An 18,413-nucleotide genomic window follows, 5' to 3' on the forward strand; every position below is an offset into this window, starting at 1 on the left:
AATCCGAATCTGAGCTTCGATTTTGGGGATCACGCGTTTTAAATCAAAATCTGTCAAAATTCAAAAAATTCAAAATTCGAAAATCCGAAATGGCTTAAAATGCTATCTCGGCCCCTATTCGATGGATTTTTCTGAAATTCGGTGTCAGGAGGTATTTTTCGACAGGAGACTCGAATTTTTAGTCCATTTTTTAAAATTCTCAAATTCAAGATGGCGAACGTGGGCTAAAATGCTATCTCGGTTTCTGTTTGTTCGAGTCTTGTGAAACGCGGTATCACACGGTATTTTTCAACGGAAAACTCGAATTTTCTTAGTCAACTTTTTAAAATTCTCAACTCCAAAATGTTGGATGTGACCTAAAATGAGCCCCGGTTCTGGCCTCCGTTTCTGTTCGTTAGAGCTTTGTGAAACGCGAGATACAAGGGGTACTTTTCGACGGGAAACTCGAATTTTTAGTCGATTTTTGAAAATTCTCAAATCCAAGATGGCGGACGTGGCCTAAAATGCTATGTCGGCTCCTGTTCGATGGATTTATGGCGCCCTCTTACTACATGCCTACTCTTGTATTTCTGTACAACCGCAAATTTAGGGTCAAGGGGCGCCTGACCGTCTATGGACCAGGTGGAGTTTTTGTCCTGAAAATTTACCTTTAGAAGGCAATTCTCTTTATATTTTGTCTATGGTTTTTATGCCCCCCCCCCCCTTTCTCGCGGACTCTCTTTTCACTTTACTTGCCTCCTTTTTCCTTCCATTTCCCCCCTTCTTCCTTGCTTTCACTGCCCAACCTTGTTTCCTTTTCCTTTTTTCCCTTTGTCCTTTCTTCCCTTTTTTTCCTTTTCCCCCTTTTATTCCCTCTCTTCTTCTTTCGTGGCGCCCCCCAAAGGCTGGCGCCCGTGTGCGCCGCACGCCCTGCACACGCCCTAAGTCCGGGCCTGAATGCATCATATGCACCCTACTATATATTTATAAGTCATGCATAAGCCATGCATAGTAGGGACAGATTCCCTTGACATGACTGTTATTAGTTAATAGGCTCTAAATAGTGGGAATAGGATGTTTTCATGGATGTTCATTGTTTAGTATCACCTTTTGTAAAATAGATATTTAAAACATCCGAAGGGGGGGGGGGGGGGGAGGAGAGCGGAATGCCTGCTCGCTCTCCACATGGAACATTTTGGCCTTGCCTCAACAGCAAATTTTTGCAAGGTTTTTTTTTTGTTTCCTCTTCTTCTCTCTTTCCCCCAGTGAAATTCAGAAAAATGAGGGAAAATAAGAATTAAGCAGTTAAATCAACCAAGATTAAAAGAAGTATGTATAATAAAGACAAAATTATCATTAGTGGTAACCATAATATTACTTCTGCTGATCTTTCAAGTAGTACTCATAGCTAGATATAATTTCTTATATTTCCTTCATTTTTCTGAATTCCACTGGGGGAAAGAGAGAAGAAGAGGAAACAAAAAAAAACCTTGCAAAAATTTGCTGTTGAGGCAAGGCAAAAATGTTCCATGTGGAGAGCGAGCAGGCATTCCGCTCTCCTCCCCCCCCCCCCCCCTTCGGATGTTTTAAATATCTATTTTACAAAAGGTGATACTAAACAATGAGCATCCATGAAAACATCCTATTCCCACTATTTAGAGCCTATTAACTATTAACAGCCATGTCAAGGGAATCTGTTCCTACTATGCATGGCTCATGCATGACTTATAAATATATGGTAGGTACATATGATGCATTTTCAGTAGGATTACAGTATGTTTTTTTGCTATAACTCAGGAGCTGCTTGGTGGCCCACAATGAAACTTTGGGAAATGCTTTAAGATTATGATTATGTAAGGATCACCTTCAAAGAAAATCAAAATTTTAAATAATGCCCTTTTTGAAGAATTCAAATTTGAAAATTCAAAATTTTCCAAAATTTTAATTTTTTCTTTTAAATTTTTTTTTAAAAGAAGAACCTCTAGGCTTCAAACAAGACCTAGTTCAAGTTTTTCCGATGAACCGTTGAAAAGTAACAGCCATTCAAAGTTTTATCGGTCATAAAAAAACTTAATTTTTTCCAAACTTTGAAATTCCGTATAAAATTAACAGAGCGACCAAATTACCTAAAATTTGGGGAATATTTCTTTTCCAACAGGAACTTGCATCTCACACCAAGTTTGAACATGATCCGAGAGGTCAAGGTTCAAAATCTCGTTGAGTTGACATGGAATGACCCTAGGGCGAGGACTAAATTTTGAGATTGTCATGGAGAAAGGGTGTTAACTACTACTTCAGGGAGACGATTTTTCTTGATCCATCGAAGACTTTTCCTTTGAGAAACTGTCATCAATGAGCAGCTTTGACCGCAACAAAGGACCGCTCACACTGAGACAGGTGCTCAAAGTTTCTACGCTAGGCTTTCGGGTACAGTAATACACACCATTTGTCACTTCAACGATAAATTTAGAGCACAAGTTGTTTAAATAAAACCATAAAACAAGCTTAATTTCCATCTGTATGCTGCAAATGTTCACTGATGCAGACACTTGTAGACACAGAACTGAAATGTAAACTTTGATTATTACCGAAGTAATTGTTTATGATGAAAGAGTAACACCGCTAAAGCTGAGACTTGAAGGAGAGGCACAATTAAATCCTCTACGAGGAAAAAAAACAGATCAAACCGACGAGCAAGTACTTGGCTTCAGCTTCAACCATTAGGAGCGAAAGGAACAATGAAGAAACGCGATAAACTTTAGAAACTGAAGTGAAAAGGTATTAAGACGACACTGATTGAGAGACAAAAAACCATTTTAAGTCACAAAAGATGATTTTAATTTGAAAATTTGTCAAATTTCAGGTCGAGAACTGCTGGTGGCTATTTGCAATGAAAGTGCAAAATGAACACACATCACATGGTTGAGGTTAGGTACAGCTTTTTTTTTTGAGACTTGATTCAAATTGAAAGTAAAAAAAACAGAAACATAGTAGGTGTAATATATTACTAATTAATAGCTTTGTAATCGCTTTGAGAAGCACTTAAGAGAGGTTTCCACGAGAAATTTTCTTTCAAATTAAAGAAAATTGAGGAAAATTGCGAGCCAATCAAAAGCCGGGAAAAGCTGGTGGCACCGATGTGTTGCACCGAAGAAAACGGTGCGAACGATGCACTCAGAATAGTGTTTCTGTTTTTTAAATGTAGTTGATAACTTGATAAGTTTGAAAGTTGCTCAATCGGCTTGCCATAAGTGTACATCATACAAATCTACTAGTTAAGTTTCTTATGAACTGATATTTATTAATAATGTAAATACTTCTTGTATGGAATTTCAAGATTCACTTCTGTGGACTGTGGATTCGCCTCCATCAGGTAACAATGAGCTTATTGTCCCTGCAATATCGATTTTTTTTCTTTTATGCCAGTAGAGCCAAGAGTCATACTTTGTGGTCTTTTGATAAATCACTAATGAAGGAATTAGAACTGATAATTTCACTGTTCTTACTCATGGCACCAGTCTGTGTTTGTGCCGTCAGTGGTTGCTTTGTTTGCGCTATCAATTCAAGTAGCAGTCAAGCTGCCCATGAGTATGTTTGTAACTGAACTTCATCATCAAGATCTTGTTGCTTTAAAAATCTAAAGTATTTAAGAACCAAGTTACTATAATAAATTGTTGTGTGAAACTCACCACTAAGCGGTGCCACCCACGGGAGACATGAGTGCACCAATAGTGAGGCTCTGGTGCGCGCGCAGTTCGCATGTTTGAATTGTAACTACGCGGAAGATCCGAACCGCAGGGGAAGTTGTGCTATTTACGATTGCTTGAAAATTTTTCTAATAGTTCTTCTCTGTCAGCAAAATGTTCTATAAACATTTCAAGCCATAGCATTGGCTCATTCCTCCAGCAAAATAAAATAAGAGCTGATAGTTTGAAACAATGAAATGAAGTTTCGGGGTTTTGCACTTCGGCCATCAACGTATCTAAGCTTCTACTTCAGCGTACAAGGGCGCTCTGTGACCCTTACTTGGCATTTAAACCTATCCTCCCCCAGATCATCAGACGAATGATACCTTCTGATCTCTTCTTCCACTCCCTGCCTTCAACCTTTTACAGGATGCCCTTAGTGCCTTCTTCTGAAAGAAAACTGAGAGCAACCTAATCGAATACTTGTTTAGGCAACCGACCATCAGCCATCCTCTGCTCATGTCCTCACTAAATCAATTTACTTACGTACCCAGTTGTTGATCTATTTCTTTCTTCCTCTTTTTTAAGGCACGATTTTCATCCAGCATAAATTTTGAGACTTTAACTTTACACAGCAATTTCAAGATCAACCTGTGAAGATCAATGATACTACATCAAATTGATAAATAGGTTTTAAATAACCATTTGCATGAATTGTCATAAACCTGTGGGAAGATAGTGTTTGATCCAGCTCTCCAAGCTAACTAGCTTGGGAGGCGTAGCATAGCTCTTGTAAATGATCACTCTCAAACTTAATGTGATACACCTTATTGCAAAACTAAATTCAAAAATGAACTCTCAGAAACGAGAAAAATCTCAAAAATCTTAAAAATTCGCCTTAAAAACCATGTCCACCGACTTCTCCTTCCTATGCCAAGATTGCAAACAAGCACTAAATACAAAAAACACACAATTTCCCTAGGAATTGTGTGTGTGTTTCATTGTAGTTAGTATTACTTACCGAAAATGAATATCCTCTAAGTAACAGATAAGAATGATACTGAGAAAGAAAAATTTCAGATTTATTGCACGCTTTCATTAGAATACACTTTGTGTTCCTGCGTTCATGGCTTTTAATGAGGACATAATTTTGCATGTAAAATACTTTTCTCCTAAATGTGATCTGATTCTAAGACAAGTCATGACTCTTTTTCTCTAGGTACTAAGGAAACAGTCTAATCATGGAAACGAATTTTAAACCCCAGGATGGAAATTTATCAGACCAGGAGACAGATGAGCAATCCTCCACAACAGGCGACTCCTTGGGACTCTATGCATATTATCCCAGCATAGATTTTCCTTTTAGCACACGAAAATTCAAAAGGTAAGCATCCAACTTATTTGCATCAACCCAGTGGTAGTCTGCAGACAGGTAGCAAGTCTTATCAATCCCATGTTTCTGCAACCCCGATAGTCTTACAAATCCTGGTACTTTCAGCATTGCCTTGTCTATATTTTGGGATGTCAACTATTAGTCTAGTCTCTGCAGTTCTTTAATGAGTGTATAAACCCTACTTTTCCTACGCCTTATGTGATGGGGTTTAGCAAAGTGTCCTTTGTTCTCTATCCGGATGTTTTGACAGTTTTTAGATTTGTAAGATATAATCCCAGTGCTATGAGAATACTGAATCTTTTGTTTCATTTTGTCAAAGTTTGACATCTCTCCTCATGTTTTTTTATCTTTTGTTTAAGGCAGATTAAGCCAAAGTGAAAAAAACTCTTAAGTGTTTTTGCAGTGTCTTTCAAGTGCGTTCTTCATACTCATGGCTGTCCTGTCATGACATCTTTTTTCATTTGTGAACTTCCCCTATAAAAGGAACTTTAATGTCAATAAACTATTTTTGTGGGGGTATGTCAAACAGACATTTTGGCATCAAAAATACTTGAAAACGTTAGGTAAACTAAACTGGAGTTAAGTATGACGGTTTGAGGCTTGCTGTCTGAAGAAAGTTGTGATTTTACAGAAAAACTGATCAAATTGTTTTATCTTCATAACAATGTCACGTTAAAATGGCGTTTTATGTTCTCTTTTGGCTCAGAAAAAAAAATAAACTGCTCTTGAGTTATTGTCATGCGGTATACCAGAGAAGTTCCATTAAGGTTCCTTTACTTACAGATGGTCACTCTATGTTCCTGGAATTATTTCAAACTGATAATTCATTGACTACTGTTACAATTTTAATTTTTCAGTTTGCTATATGCTAAAATGAATAACATTTTGGAAAATATAAGATTTCATGCCATCCTACTCACAAAGTTTTCAATTAAATAGTCGCGATAAAGATATGTCATCAGTAAAGTGTCAGTATGAATGAACCCCCTTATTAAAATGCGACTTATTGATAAATCAATGTTAGATTTAATGGTCTTTTTTATCTGGGAATGACAGTAACTTAATTCTAATTTACTTTCAATTCTGTTTTACTTTTTTCAGTCGTTTGGGTAAGAGGAGACACACGATAAATCCATTTCGAATCTCCACTGATGTGGTGGAACCACAAAACGAAAAAAATGGCTCGGGCAATAATTCAAGAGAAGACAGTAGCAGTCTTAAAGAGCCATTGAAACAAACATCTACCAACATTTTTAGAGGGAACACAACAACCCTGAACAGTCAACCACCTCATCAGCCTTCTCAAGGAAAAAATGTGTTAGGGTCTATCAGTCTAAATTGTCCAAATTCTAAATCAAATCAAATGTCTAAACAAGTCAAAAATGAGCCAGAAACTCAGCGTGCAAGATTAAACATTGACTTGGATGCACGGAATTTTATCAATATATTTGACATGCCATCAGTGAAATTAGCTGAAACACCACCCAGGTTCAAGCCCTCTCTTAGTCTTCCTCAGTTGCGTAATCCCAAAGCTGGAAATCCATCTCTCGATTCAGCTCCTCCTGCTGCGAAGGATCTGTCAATCAATAATTCGCCCCAAGAAACTGCGCCCAAGGCCATGGATTCAGTATTGGATTTATCGATGGACAATCGTGCCAAAGGTATTCCTTGTGTTGTCTCACAACCACAGATCATAAATCCTAACTTTGTCGTACCGAAATTGAATCCACGACCGCAGAGCAAACCCTACTCGTTTTCATCAGACGTTGCCAAGTTTCGTCAAAAAGAAGGTGGGCCGAAGGTGACCATCCAAAATGCATCGCAGCCGTCCAATCCTAGCAGTACTCCGTGCATTAAAGTGAACAACAGATCCTACAATATTCATAGTACCATTGGAAAAGGAGGCTCTAGTGAAGTCTACAAGGTAAGGAAGTTTATTCTGATTTTAAATTTTACAAATTTGAACAGTCATACCATTTGTTAGAACCTCGGAAGAATCCTCACAGAAAGAGGGGCCCATTTCCTAGCATATCTAAACCTGAAATCGTTCGAAAATTGCAAGGGTGACTGTAGAGCTTTAAAACATTCAGATTGAGTCTAGTGATATTAAATATTACGACACAGAATTAATTGGATGGCATCATTCAGATGAAAGCCAACTATTTTGGCTAATTTTAGAAAATACATTTTTATCATCGATCTCCCTATGCGAAATCTTGTTTTATAAATAAGCCAGAAAAGTCAATTCAATACATTTTGAAAAATCTTGACTTGAAGGTTAAATCTCCAAGATTAGAAGTATAAGTGCATTATGAAATGCCAACTTTCTGTTTCTTTTATCAAAAGATATCCTGTTCAAATCAAGAAATATGTAATATGATCCAGTGTATGTCTATTGCACATTCATGCACTTTTTAATCATCTGCAAGATTTATTCAATAACCCAATAGCATACTTTAGCCCATATGTTCATCAAATGCACATTGGATCAATAATTGACCAATGCATAGCTTCTCAAAATCTAGTCTTTAAGATTGGATCTCCCAGATTAGAAGAAAATAGTAAAATCTGAATATTTAAAGTATAATGGAATGACATAGTGAAATAGTGAAAGTAGTAATAGCTACCCGTAAACTGAGTAATGCTGCCTCTTGGAATGCACACCGCCCATAATTGTATTCTTGGGTTCTAATGGCATTGGTTGATTATGTTACAGGTGGAGGATCCTGGCAGCAAATCTTTCTTAGCTGTAAAAGTTGTAAAATTAGCAGCAGTCGATGAAGCAATAGCTGAAGGATATATGAACGAAGTTAAACTCCTCGAGAAATTACAGGGCTGCCCGAGCGTCATTCGCATGTTTGATTAGTAAGTTCAAAAATTCATCTAAATTTTTATTCTTTGTCCTGAGAAAATAAACCATTCTTGGATTTCTTAACTCTGCCTTTTTTGTGCTTTGCTTTTTTTGTGCTAAACTTGCTTTTTTTGTGCTAAATTTCAATAATTCAAAGCTGATAATCATCTGTAATTATCCTCTCGATACTGTGGCAAACTGGGTCTGCTGCTCACAATGATAACGGCCACTTGAGTAGATTTTTCAAAAGTAAAATTGCATAAAATTGGCAAGAAATGAAGGTCGCTGTCACTTGGACTGCAGATGCGGTATTTGAAAATGTATGCGGACTATCCAAATATTGATTGGAGGAGTGAGTACATTTTACAGATTCTTTAATTCAATTTTTTGTGCAATTTTCTTGACAAAAAATTTACTCAGTTGGCTGTATCTCTTGCTTCTTTCAGACCAATTGTGACTATAAAATAGTGATGTTATATAATGACTATTATAATCCAATTTATTCACTTGATGAGCACTGAGCAGCAGCTTATAGGTTGGCACTACTGTCTTTCTGATCACCACACACGTACACTTGTCCACGAAATGAAGGCTGTAAGTGTGTGAGACACAAGCTGATACTGGATTTTCTAAAGGGTGATCACAAAAGTACCGCACCAGTGGCATCCTCGTAATTTTTTAAAAATTGTGATAGAGACTAAAAATTCTGAGAATGCTCCTATGTCAAAGCAAAAGAATGTTGGAACTCTACAAAATTTTAAGCGGATTACCCTAAAATGGGACAAAACCCTAGAAATTGAAGGGATGCTAAGGGATTTTTGGATCACTTTGTATGTCCTTGCGTACATTTTTCTATAACTGCAAGAAGATGACTGATAAATCTCTAAAGCTCGAAATTTTAGCTTGACTGATCCCTTCTTAGTGTCAATTTAATTTTATTGGTTCCGCAGTTTGATAATAGTGTGTTTTTCAGTGAGTACATCCAAGAAACCAAAAAACTGTACGTTGTAATGGAGTTGGGCGAAACAGATTTATCGCGACTACTGAAGGACATCAAGAAGACAAAAGAGATTTCTCCAATTCGGATCCTTTATTATTGGACAGAAATGCTCACCGCTGTACAAGAAATTCATGAAAAAGGTAAATAGCTCATTTTGATCTCGAATCTTACTTTCGTATCGTCGTCACTTTCTAAAAACCAAATCACAAAACCTTAAACTCTGTGAAGGTTTTTTGGTAACTCTTTTGTTCATTGACTCTTTTTGGAGAGTTGCAGAAGAGTCTTAAGTAAATATAGAAGTATGAGACTCACTTACATGTATATAATTTATTCTAATGTTTACTTGATTCGAATCTCTGGCATCCCTATTGCAATTGATTGCAAGATAAAAATCGGCCAAGCCAGCTTACTACGAAACTTTCTGTCGTCAACTTTTTAAAAATTTCTACAGCCATTATTTGCTTAGCTTTAAGCTTGTTATTAGGCCTTTCTCCAACTCTAAGTCAGGCCCCGGAACAAAAAATTCCTTGAAGCAATGTTCCTTTTGAACCAGACTTAAATCAGTTTTTTGAGCTTGAGACTTCAGATAGTGTCGTAGTATTGCAGGGGAGATTATCCAGGACAGCAAGAACCCAAAATGCCAATAGAGGCATGCCTGGCATGCCTTAACCACACTTTGACTGTAAAACAAAGTCAGGTCAATATTTTTGTTGATCCTCCCCTTTTTTTCAAAGAAAGAAAGAAAAAAAAAACTGAACTACAAGAACAAAAAACTTTCAAGCCTCACGAAACTTAAGTCTTCTACCAGACTCAATTTGCCTCCTTTATCTAAGCCCTTCCCTTTGAGGAAAGAAGAAGAAAACAACCTTTTTGTCTCCAAGAAATTGAACTTTTTCTCCTCTGAAACGCTCTTAAAATCGAAAGTAACAACCGAATCTTACTGTCTTCACTCGTTCCTTGGGACCACGTATGACTAATCAAGCGGCATGAAAGTTTTTGCTCCCATGTTAGGGCAGTAGTTTTAAAACTTTTCTTGCTTCTGGTATTGTCAAGTAAGACTAATGGGTTTTTGGCCTTGCACCTCTTTCACAAGTCTTGTTTCTCTTTTTTTCATTCTTCAAACCAAAAAGCTTGGCCTCAGGACTTGCCTATGTATTCTATTGCTATCTCTCACTTTCCAGGAATCATCCACTCAGATTTGAAACCAGCCAACTTTCTCTTCGTCTCTGGAAGACTGAAGCTGATTGATTTCGGTATTGCCTCTTCATTGCAAGGCGACATGACGTCCGTGCACAAGGATATTTGTGCGGGAACAGAGAACTACATGAGTCCAGAAGCAATCAAAGATGGTACTGGTGGCAATGACAAAAAATACAAGGTAATCTACCTAGAAAATTTGTTTGTTTGAGAAAAAGGAAATAGAAGTTTATAGTAACAAAAATATATACATATATATTAACAGTCCTCTGTAAGAATGCAGAAATTTTCACCATCTCATGCCATTCTCGGAATGTAAAAAATAATCTAAAATGATCAGCAACAAAAAATTAACAATTTAACAATTTATGCAATAAATAACAAATTCATTATGCTCACTTATGAACAGCCAGAAAAATATATGGAGTAGTAATGAAGTATATTAGAATTCACCAAAATTACAGCAAACAATGAAAACATGAAAAATCAGTATTTGAAAGTGTTATTTGAATGATATGAAGAATGTAAATACCAGATGTATGTGTATGTATAAATAATAAAATGTAAAGTTTCTTGAAAAGTCACTTTCCTTTGTTTCAGATATCATATAAATCAGATGTGTGGTCTTTAGGTTGTATTCTTTACAATTTAATTTATGGGAAAACTCCTTTCTCGCACATCACCAGTCGCTGGGGAAAAATGTATGCAATTATCAGCTCAAGCCATAAAATCGATTTCCCCAACCATCCAATTCCCCCAATACTACGCCAAGCCATGCAACAATGTCTCATTCGGGATCCAAAGCAGAGGCCAACAGTGAAGGATCTCCTAGATGGCGCCACTGGGTTTCTGTTTCAGTCGCCATGCGTCTACTCCTGTAAAGATCTCCCTCTCAAGATACAGCAAACACTGCCACAGGAATGTTGGCTGAAAATCGCTCATGTAAGTACATTCAATTACTAATTCAAACTCTGAATTAAGTATGTAGTATACGCAAAATTGAAGGATGATCTTAGCTTTTTGCCTATCTCAAGTCTCTGGCTTACATGAATATGTTGCTTGCATCAACATTAAACTCTGTAATTTGTCCGATATTGAGGTAAAAACTTTAAAATCTTTTGTGATATGAATCAACTACTAAAAAATTTCCATATATGCCAATACATTGTGATACTTGGAGGTGAAATCTGTGTACATTCAAATGATTTTAAAAAATGGTTGGATAAATCGTGTATTTGGTGCGACATTGCAGTGATTATTGGGTAATTAGTCCCTTTTTTTTCAAAATCACTGAAAAGTGGCGCATTTAATGCGATACTGAGATGATAAGTGCATAATTTTTCTTCTTCTCTTTCTTCTTCTTCATGAATCCGCTGAGAATATTGCGTACCTATTTTTTGCGATATCGTGGAGAAACTCGCATAATTTCTCTAGTTTTCACACTCGAAAATCAATCAAGCAGCTATTCGAACTCTGCAGTAGATATTTGGTATCATGCGAAGTTGAAGGAAAATCATAGCTTTTTGCGTATCTCAAGTTACCGACGTACATGAATACGATGCTGGATTGATATCAAATTCGCCTATTTTCCGCGATATTGAAGTGAAAATTATTTTTTTCTTAAGTAGGGTTCCTAGTGACTGTAAAAATATTCGGAATCACACTGCCGTACTAAAGAAAACGCTGTATGAGCATTCGAGAGCTGCAAAATTCCCTCCACTGAAATATGCATGAGGAAAGTTTTTAATTGGTATTTTCTCATGAAATTTTCAGCCTAGTTAGACTTAATCATGAATTAAAATTCACTGAAAAATTCGAAGATAAATATTAGCAGATGTTCCTGAAAATTTATATTTTAATAAAGGAAAATGTGGTAATGTCTAAAGGCTTTTACGGCGTTCTTCCTCACCCCAGTAGCGTACTTAGAATGCAAAATTATGAGCAACCATAGGAATATTTGCTGTTGCAGTTGAATTTGTTTTAATGTTGGCACAGAAAATTTTTGAATCAGGCAAATTTGTGTCCATGTTGGTAATTATAAATATTTAAAATTGAATTCTTACAGAAAATACTCCGCAATATCCCAAAGAATAAGCTTTAAGTATTTTTCTTTATTTTTGTGCCAATGAAGGGCATGAAGTTGCAATCTCTCATTCAATAGTGAATCAAATGCAAAGTCACAGAAGCACGATTTAATTGTTTAACCTGATGGATCGGCAAAAAATGGCAAGATCTGTTCAAACGCCTAGATAAGTCTCTGCGCCCAATACTAACGGAGATTTCGCCTTTCGTAAACCCTCAGATATTTATATTATCAGAACCAAGTTTTTTGAATTGAGAATCCTGAAGTGTCTGAAGTCTAGTTTAGTTTTATAGTTTTGAGTGTTTTTTTTTTTTTGTATTAATATTTCCTTAGGACTTTTCTCTGTGAAGTATTACTTATATTTTAGTCTTGAGTTCTTCAGCACTAAAGTCAATGATTCCTTTGTCCGAGGACTATCACAAATAGTGGAGTAAGAAGAGGAAAAATTTCTGTCAGCGTAGACAATCCAAAATTATTACTAGTTTCCTTTATCTTTATTCCTTTTGTTTTTTTGTTGCAGCTTTTTTAAAACCCGTGAAGTCGATGGAAACTTAAAGGAAATAAATCAGTAGAACCCTGAGAGAATCCTGTTTGACCTGTGATCAAAGATTGTAAATATTAGTTTCAATTATATCTATACACGGAAAAAAAAAGAATTGCTGATTCAGCAATACAATTGCTAAAAACAGTGAGTGCAATGTTTCAACGCAGATTTTACAACAAAAAAATGCTACTTTAACCACATTGTAAACTAATTCAACCACGGGGGTGGTTAAAGTAGCATTTTTTTGTTGTAAAATCTGCGTTGAAACACTGCACTCACTGTTTGTAGCAATTGAATTGCTGAACCAGCAATTATTTTTTTTTCCGTGAACTGCCCTATTTATTTTACTTATAAGGTTTTTTTGTCATCGAGTCCTAGATATATTGTTTTTACCAGAAAAATTTCTTCTTGGACTGTTGGCAAGGATAATCAATTTTATTTGATCTCTGTGCTTTGTGATCGGCTTTTTTGGTTTTTAAAAGAGGAATCTGAATGAGAAAGATTTTGTAAATAACAAGCCTGGCACACTGCTGTACCAAAAAAAAAGTGATGAACGTTTGGACGTTTCCAAATTTCCTCTGATGAAATGCACATTTTCTAGGGAACGTGATCATATTTTTTCTCTTGAAATTTTCAAAAAAATTTATTCATCATCCAATCTAGGGAATCTGAAAATTACCAAAGGAAAAATATTCAAAAATGTCCTCTAAACTACATGATATTCCTAGGAAAATGTGGCAAGATGCAAATATTCGGCTTTTCCCCCTATCACAGCATTATAGCCTTAATTTATATTTTTGCAATATTAACAATACTTAGTTTTACATGCGTATTATTAGATTGAAATATTTCTGAAAGGGGTAAATCTTTAGAAAATTTCTTTTCAAATAACTAGGCTGCGTTTTGCAAAGAAGAACGAAAAGCTCCATAATGCTGAAAAGATTTTTGAGCTTCTTGTACTTCGTTAAAAACATTTGAAAAGATGAACAGCTGCTATTTGCACATGAAGACTGAATGTAATCAGATTTGAAAATTACAGTGTTTGTTTTTTGGTCTTTTTACATTTGTATTTTCATTATTTTACTGCACCTGAAAAGGTTGCAGAATCCTAGCAACATTACAGGGCTCTTGATTCCTTTTTGCCACTTTTGAGTCAGTAGTACTCAGCGGTGACTATTTTGACTTTTCACAACTTGAGTCTGTTTATTAATAGGCTTTTAAAGGGAAAAACCAAAGAAAACAAACCCAGAAAAATTCAGTTCTGATCTCAGATTGACTGAAATGAATGTAATGATCAATGGCGATCCCGATAATCATCTATAATTAATAAAACGTGCTTATTCTGCAGGCCTTCCTTAAAATTGGCAGGAGGATATGGAGCAAGTTAACAGAGATGCACCAAGTTTTTTTTGGAAACAGGAGGTTTGTTCGTGAAATTCGTTTAGCAGAATATCAAGGAATTTCTTTTGAGAAAAACATTGTATTTCAAAATGTTTGATGTTAATTTACTGCGGCATGTTTATTTGGTTAAGTCTGAGCAATGAAATGAAGTTTTCTGCTGGAGGTATTTTTTTATCAGTGTTTTTAGTGGCATGGCTCTGTAGTTAATTCTTCTGTAGATTCATCGAAGTCTGCAACTGATTATGAATTAAGTGAGAGAGAAACCAAGTCCATCGCTCTTATGTAGAATTCTGCTTATCAGCTAGTGAGCATACTCCCTGTTTTCAAAAAAGCTTGATATGTTTCCATCAATTCAGTCCATGTTGAGGTATAGGGTATTTCTCCACCTTAGAGGAAATTATTCTTGAAAATGTTTCACACGAAGGTCACTTTTAACACAAAGGGGAAAATGCTTTTTCTCCCGCCATTACCTGGCTCAGTGCTTTTTTTTCCACCTTTTCCTTTGACTCACACCCCTGATTTTAATCAATGTATGAATGACTGTATTATATTTGGGATTTTTTCATGTGCTTACTTGCTTATTTTTTATCAGGCTCTCAAAATTTTTGTTGATCAGCCTCATTTTAATATTGACGTATTTCTATCAAACGGAACTATGTGCATAATGACGTGAGCCCTATTATGCATGTATGCTTATGGGTCTCAGGGCTCATGTCAAAATGCACATAGTTCTGTTTGATAGAAATACGTCCATATGATGATAAAATTTTTTGACTAAGGTCGAACCAAGTAAATAATTTTAAATAGGGCATATCAATGGCCAAAGCGCAATACCACTTATCTCCAATGCCATGTCTTAAAATTCCCGTACCTATTTCATTTTGTTTGAAGAGAAGCAAGGATATTTTAAAGCTTGAAATTTATGGAGAAAATCTTCCTTACAGAGAAGAAAAACCAAGGAGGTTTTCATGGAATTACGGTTGCAAAGAAAAAATAAAGTATGAGTGGAGGTTTGCAATGTCGCAAAAGGAGATACGAGGTTTTGCACCAGGCCATTGATTTTTATTATCATTTGTACAGTCAGGCCTCGGTCTAAAAATTGTACAATCATAACGAAGTTTAGTAAATTGTATAATTCTTGTAACACTTCCTATTTTGTACATCTTGTTGGTTTTTATATTGTGTTTTTAATGTTTGTCTTTCAATAATTCTAACTTTTTTAATTTTGGATTCGAAAATTTTTTTTCCTCATCTTTGGGTTAATGATCAAACTAAAAATAATTCAATAAAAATGATCAACGATAAGCTTTAAAATTACGGACAGAATGTGAAAAGGAAAACAAATCGCATAAAAAAAGAAAGAATTGAAATTTATTCTCGTCTTTTTCTGCTAGATAAACAGATCCGGAACTTCCCTCAAATAGTGTATATAACATGTGTAATAGCACCTTTGGGGAAAGGAAAGTTTGAATGAGTCAGTGGTGTCTAAAATTCATTTTCCCTAAGTACTGAGCATTTAAATAATTTTTTCGAATTTTTGTACTTGAAATGACTGAAAAATCAATTTTGAAGTCGCCTAAATCTGGACCCATTTGAAATTATGTTTTTGGCAGTCTGATGTGACATAGGCAGGTGAGGAAGTCCGCTTTTGCCGATTGGCTAAAACTCAGTCAAAGATGTGGCCTAGTTCCGCCATCACGACTGTCGACCTCTCATTTGTCAGATTTTAATCAACTTTTTCTCCTCTAGGAGTTCTTTTAAAACTTGTCAATGGGCTTTTTTGGTTTTTTTTTATGATACTCTACAGAAATGTAATGCCACTGACCCATTTTTGAAGCCAAGTGTTCGCTTCTCTGTGTCTTTCAGTTCACACTTACCACTTTTCCATCGTACAATACCCACATGTGTCAAATCCAGTATTAAACACAACATCTATTAACATCCAGTATGGTAAATTCCACGTTGGAAAGGTATTTTTCAATGAGCTACTTTTTCTTTGATGAATTTATCAGTATCGTGTATCTGAGAAAGAAATTTCAGTACAACTGACCAGTAATTTATAGAATATGTGAATCCATTTTCATCGTCAGTTTAGTTTTATCAGAGATTGTAAATTGAAACTGACTGATCTTGAAGTGAATCCTTTACCCTAATTTTGTGCTCTTGGGTTGATGCTTGTAAAATTGATTGCATGAAATTATCCTAATGGTGGGAACCTAATTGGTACCCTCTCCTTAGAACCATGTTTTTGGTCCTCCACTTTCCCTTAGATATTTTTCCTCGAGCTTCCTTGAAAAATAACAGTTTTTGAGTTTAAAATTTTTAAATTATCGAAAGACAACTGTACTTATTAATGTATATCTCTAATACCTGTGCACATTTTGTTCAAATTTGAAACTCTTCTTCCAATAAATGACTGAAAATAAGAAAAAACAGAAGTTCAATGTTTTACTTGTTTCATTCATATTTTCAAAAGATGGTCCAACCGCGATCATCCAACGCTTATACTCGTCAAATTCAGCCAGAAGATCTATCCTAACCCGCACAAAATTGGGGACATCATCAGTCCTCTCTTGAAATCTTTGTGTAAGTGTTACGCTTCATTGGCAGAATTTCCTAGACCGCAAACTGAGGGATTTTTGTTTGCCCCGTCCGCGGATTGGCCATCCTCTTTGCCCAGTACGATTACTGGCCGATGTTTTTGCCCAGTCTGTGAACAAGGCAACCAGTTAGCGGACTGGCCGGTCTAAAGTCTGAAAATTACGCCGATCGTTTTTAGCCGCAATCCATACGCTAACCGACGAATATCCCCCTCTAACCGAACCGATTTCTGACGAATATTGCAAAAGTATCAAAATAAAAACCAATACCATTTATTTTACAGGTTGCGTGAATCAGGTTTGCAATTAATTTTTATCAAATTCATTTGATGAGTTTTCAATAAAAATTTACGAGTTTATTCTACAAACCTGGTATCTAAGTTAACATAACTGATCAATAGAAATTCGTTTTATCCAGACAGAGATGAATGAAACAAACAGAAAAAGAGTGATTCTCGGCGGAAATATCCATCAATTTTTTTTTGTACACACAGTTTTTTAGAAGTTTCGAAATTTCCGGAGTGATCGAAAATCAAATCACATCAAATTTCGACGCGATCTCTTCGTTCGTTTTTTTTTTCTTTTTAGTAAACCGAAATTAATTTTATGCGATTCAAGTTTCAGAATCGCTGCATCGTTTAAATATCGTCCGAGTTTCTGAATTTTTGCAATTGGACGGATTGGACCGCGTTTAAGAGAAAGGAACCAAGCCACATCAGCTATTGCCAAATTTAACCGGGCAATTTAATTTTTTACGAGAGAAAGTCTGTGTGGATTTATTTGAAAATTTCAAGGAATTAGCTTCGCACTATGGAGAAAATTCACCAAAATTTGCACGAAAATCTGCACAACCGCTTTCGTATAAAAAATTAAATTGCCGAATTAAAGAAGGCAACAGCTGATGTGGCTTGGTCCCATTTTTTTCCATACATATTTACCCTTTATTGGGATAAAAACCGGGCAGGGACCGCGTCACAAGATATGCCGCATGGACCTAGTTCTGCGGCGGTTTTTGCATCGCGCAAACCAGAGAAGGGACTACGGTCGAGTGTGGATCTTCACAGTATGCTGCGCCGTCAACCCAGCTAGCGGCAGTGTGCCTTAACCCGTAGTCGAATAGTTATGGCAAATAACTCTCGCATTGCGTTTGGTGCAATGCGAGAAGTTTCATGCGGTCATGTAGGCGCTAACATGCGTTTGACGCTGACCACACTGTTTGGCGCAATGCGTGAAGTATTTCTGCAGTCTTGCAGGCGCTGATATGAGTTTGACGCGATTATTCGAACTCGCGTTAGGATAATCGCGGCATCATACAATGAGGCTTAAAAGGCCCATGCTGTGTTTCGACGCCGTATGAGCACTCTAGTCCGTTGACCACGCCAAAAAACCCTGCGCTGTTTGATTGGAATATGCCGCTTTCAGGGCTCATTGGTGGTACCCTCAGGAGTAATTCTCGAAGGGGCAACACTCTGAGACCCGCGACTGGAGCAAGATGGCGGCCGTTAAAGTCCGCCATTTTGGTTTTTTTCAAAGCGCTGTCCTTCGGTTGCTATTGATCCGATGTTGATCCACTTTTTTTAAATGATAGGTAATTTCCAGGAGACAACGTTGTTCCTTATCAATTTTCCTGTTAGGCTTAGATTTGTTTTCTAAATTGGGAAAAACTAAAATTTTTCAAA

At 36.3% G+C, this 18,413-nt stretch overlaps 2 protein-coding genes across 9 annotated transcripts in view; one reads left to right on the forward strand and one right to left on the reverse strand.

Annotated features, from left to right (window-relative positions):
- wry (delta and Notch-like EGF repeat containing weary) overlaps positions 1 to 18,413 on the reverse strand; it is a 113,403-nt gene that overhangs the window by 6,235 nt on the left and 88,755 nt on the right. For 4 of the 7 annotated variants that reach the window (XM_072306185.1, XM_072306186.1, XM_072306182.1 and 1 more), the window contains exon 13: positions 7,686 to 7,805. The exons of 1 other annotated variant lie outside the window; for it this stretch is intronic. The gene's annotated coding sequence lies outside the window, so the exon portion shown is untranslated. Of the gene's footprint in view, positions 1 to 7,685; positions 7,806 to 9,225; positions 9,590 to 18,413 lie in introns of all 7 variants that reach the window. 2 more of the 7 variants (XM_072306187.1, XM_072306184.1) reach the window with 1 other exon arrangement.
- LOC109036361 (uncharacterized) lies at positions 3,169 to 13,897 on the forward strand. Of its 2 annotated transcripts, XR_011900815.1 has the most exons (9): positions 3,169 to 3,352; positions 4,885 to 5,049; positions 6,160 to 6,982; positions 7,775 to 7,923; positions 8,883 to 9,049; positions 10,091 to 10,287; positions 10,707 to 11,048; positions 12,710 to 12,814; positions 13,042 to 13,897. XR_011900815.1 is itself a non-coding variant. In XM_072306189.1 (8 exons), the coding sequence occupies exons 2-8, from the start codon at positions 4,907 to 4,909 to the stop codon at positions 12,716 to 12,718; spliced, it is 1,830 nt and encodes a 609-aa protein (XP_072162290.1). In that variant the 5' UTR covers positions 3,169 to 3,352; positions 4,885 to 4,906; the 3' UTR covers positions 12,719 to 13,897. The 2 variants fall into 2 exon arrangements, 1 of the variants encoding a protein (XP_072162290.1); XM_072306189.1 differs by having other exon boundaries at positions 12,710 to 13,897.

This window comes from Bemisia tabaci, chromosome 1 (genome assembly GCF_918797505.1).
Source record: "Bemisia tabaci chromosome 1, PGI_BMITA_v3".
NCBI lineage: Eukaryota > Metazoa > Arthropoda > Insecta > Hemiptera > Aleyrodidae > Bemisia > Bemisia tabaci.

Coding starts and splice junctions, on each gene's coding strand:
- LOC109036361 (XM_072306189.1), top strand. CDS start 4,907: ATGGAAACGAATTTTAAACCCCAGGATGGAAATTTATCAGACCAGGAG. Junction 7,924..8,882: donor GTCATTCGCATGTTTGATTA/GTAAGTTCAAAA, acceptor TGTGTTTTTCAG/TGAGTACATCCAAGAAACCA. Junction 10,288..10,706: donor GCAATGACAAAAAATACAAG/GTAATCTACCTA, acceptor CCTTTGTTTCAG/ATATCATATAAATCAGATGT.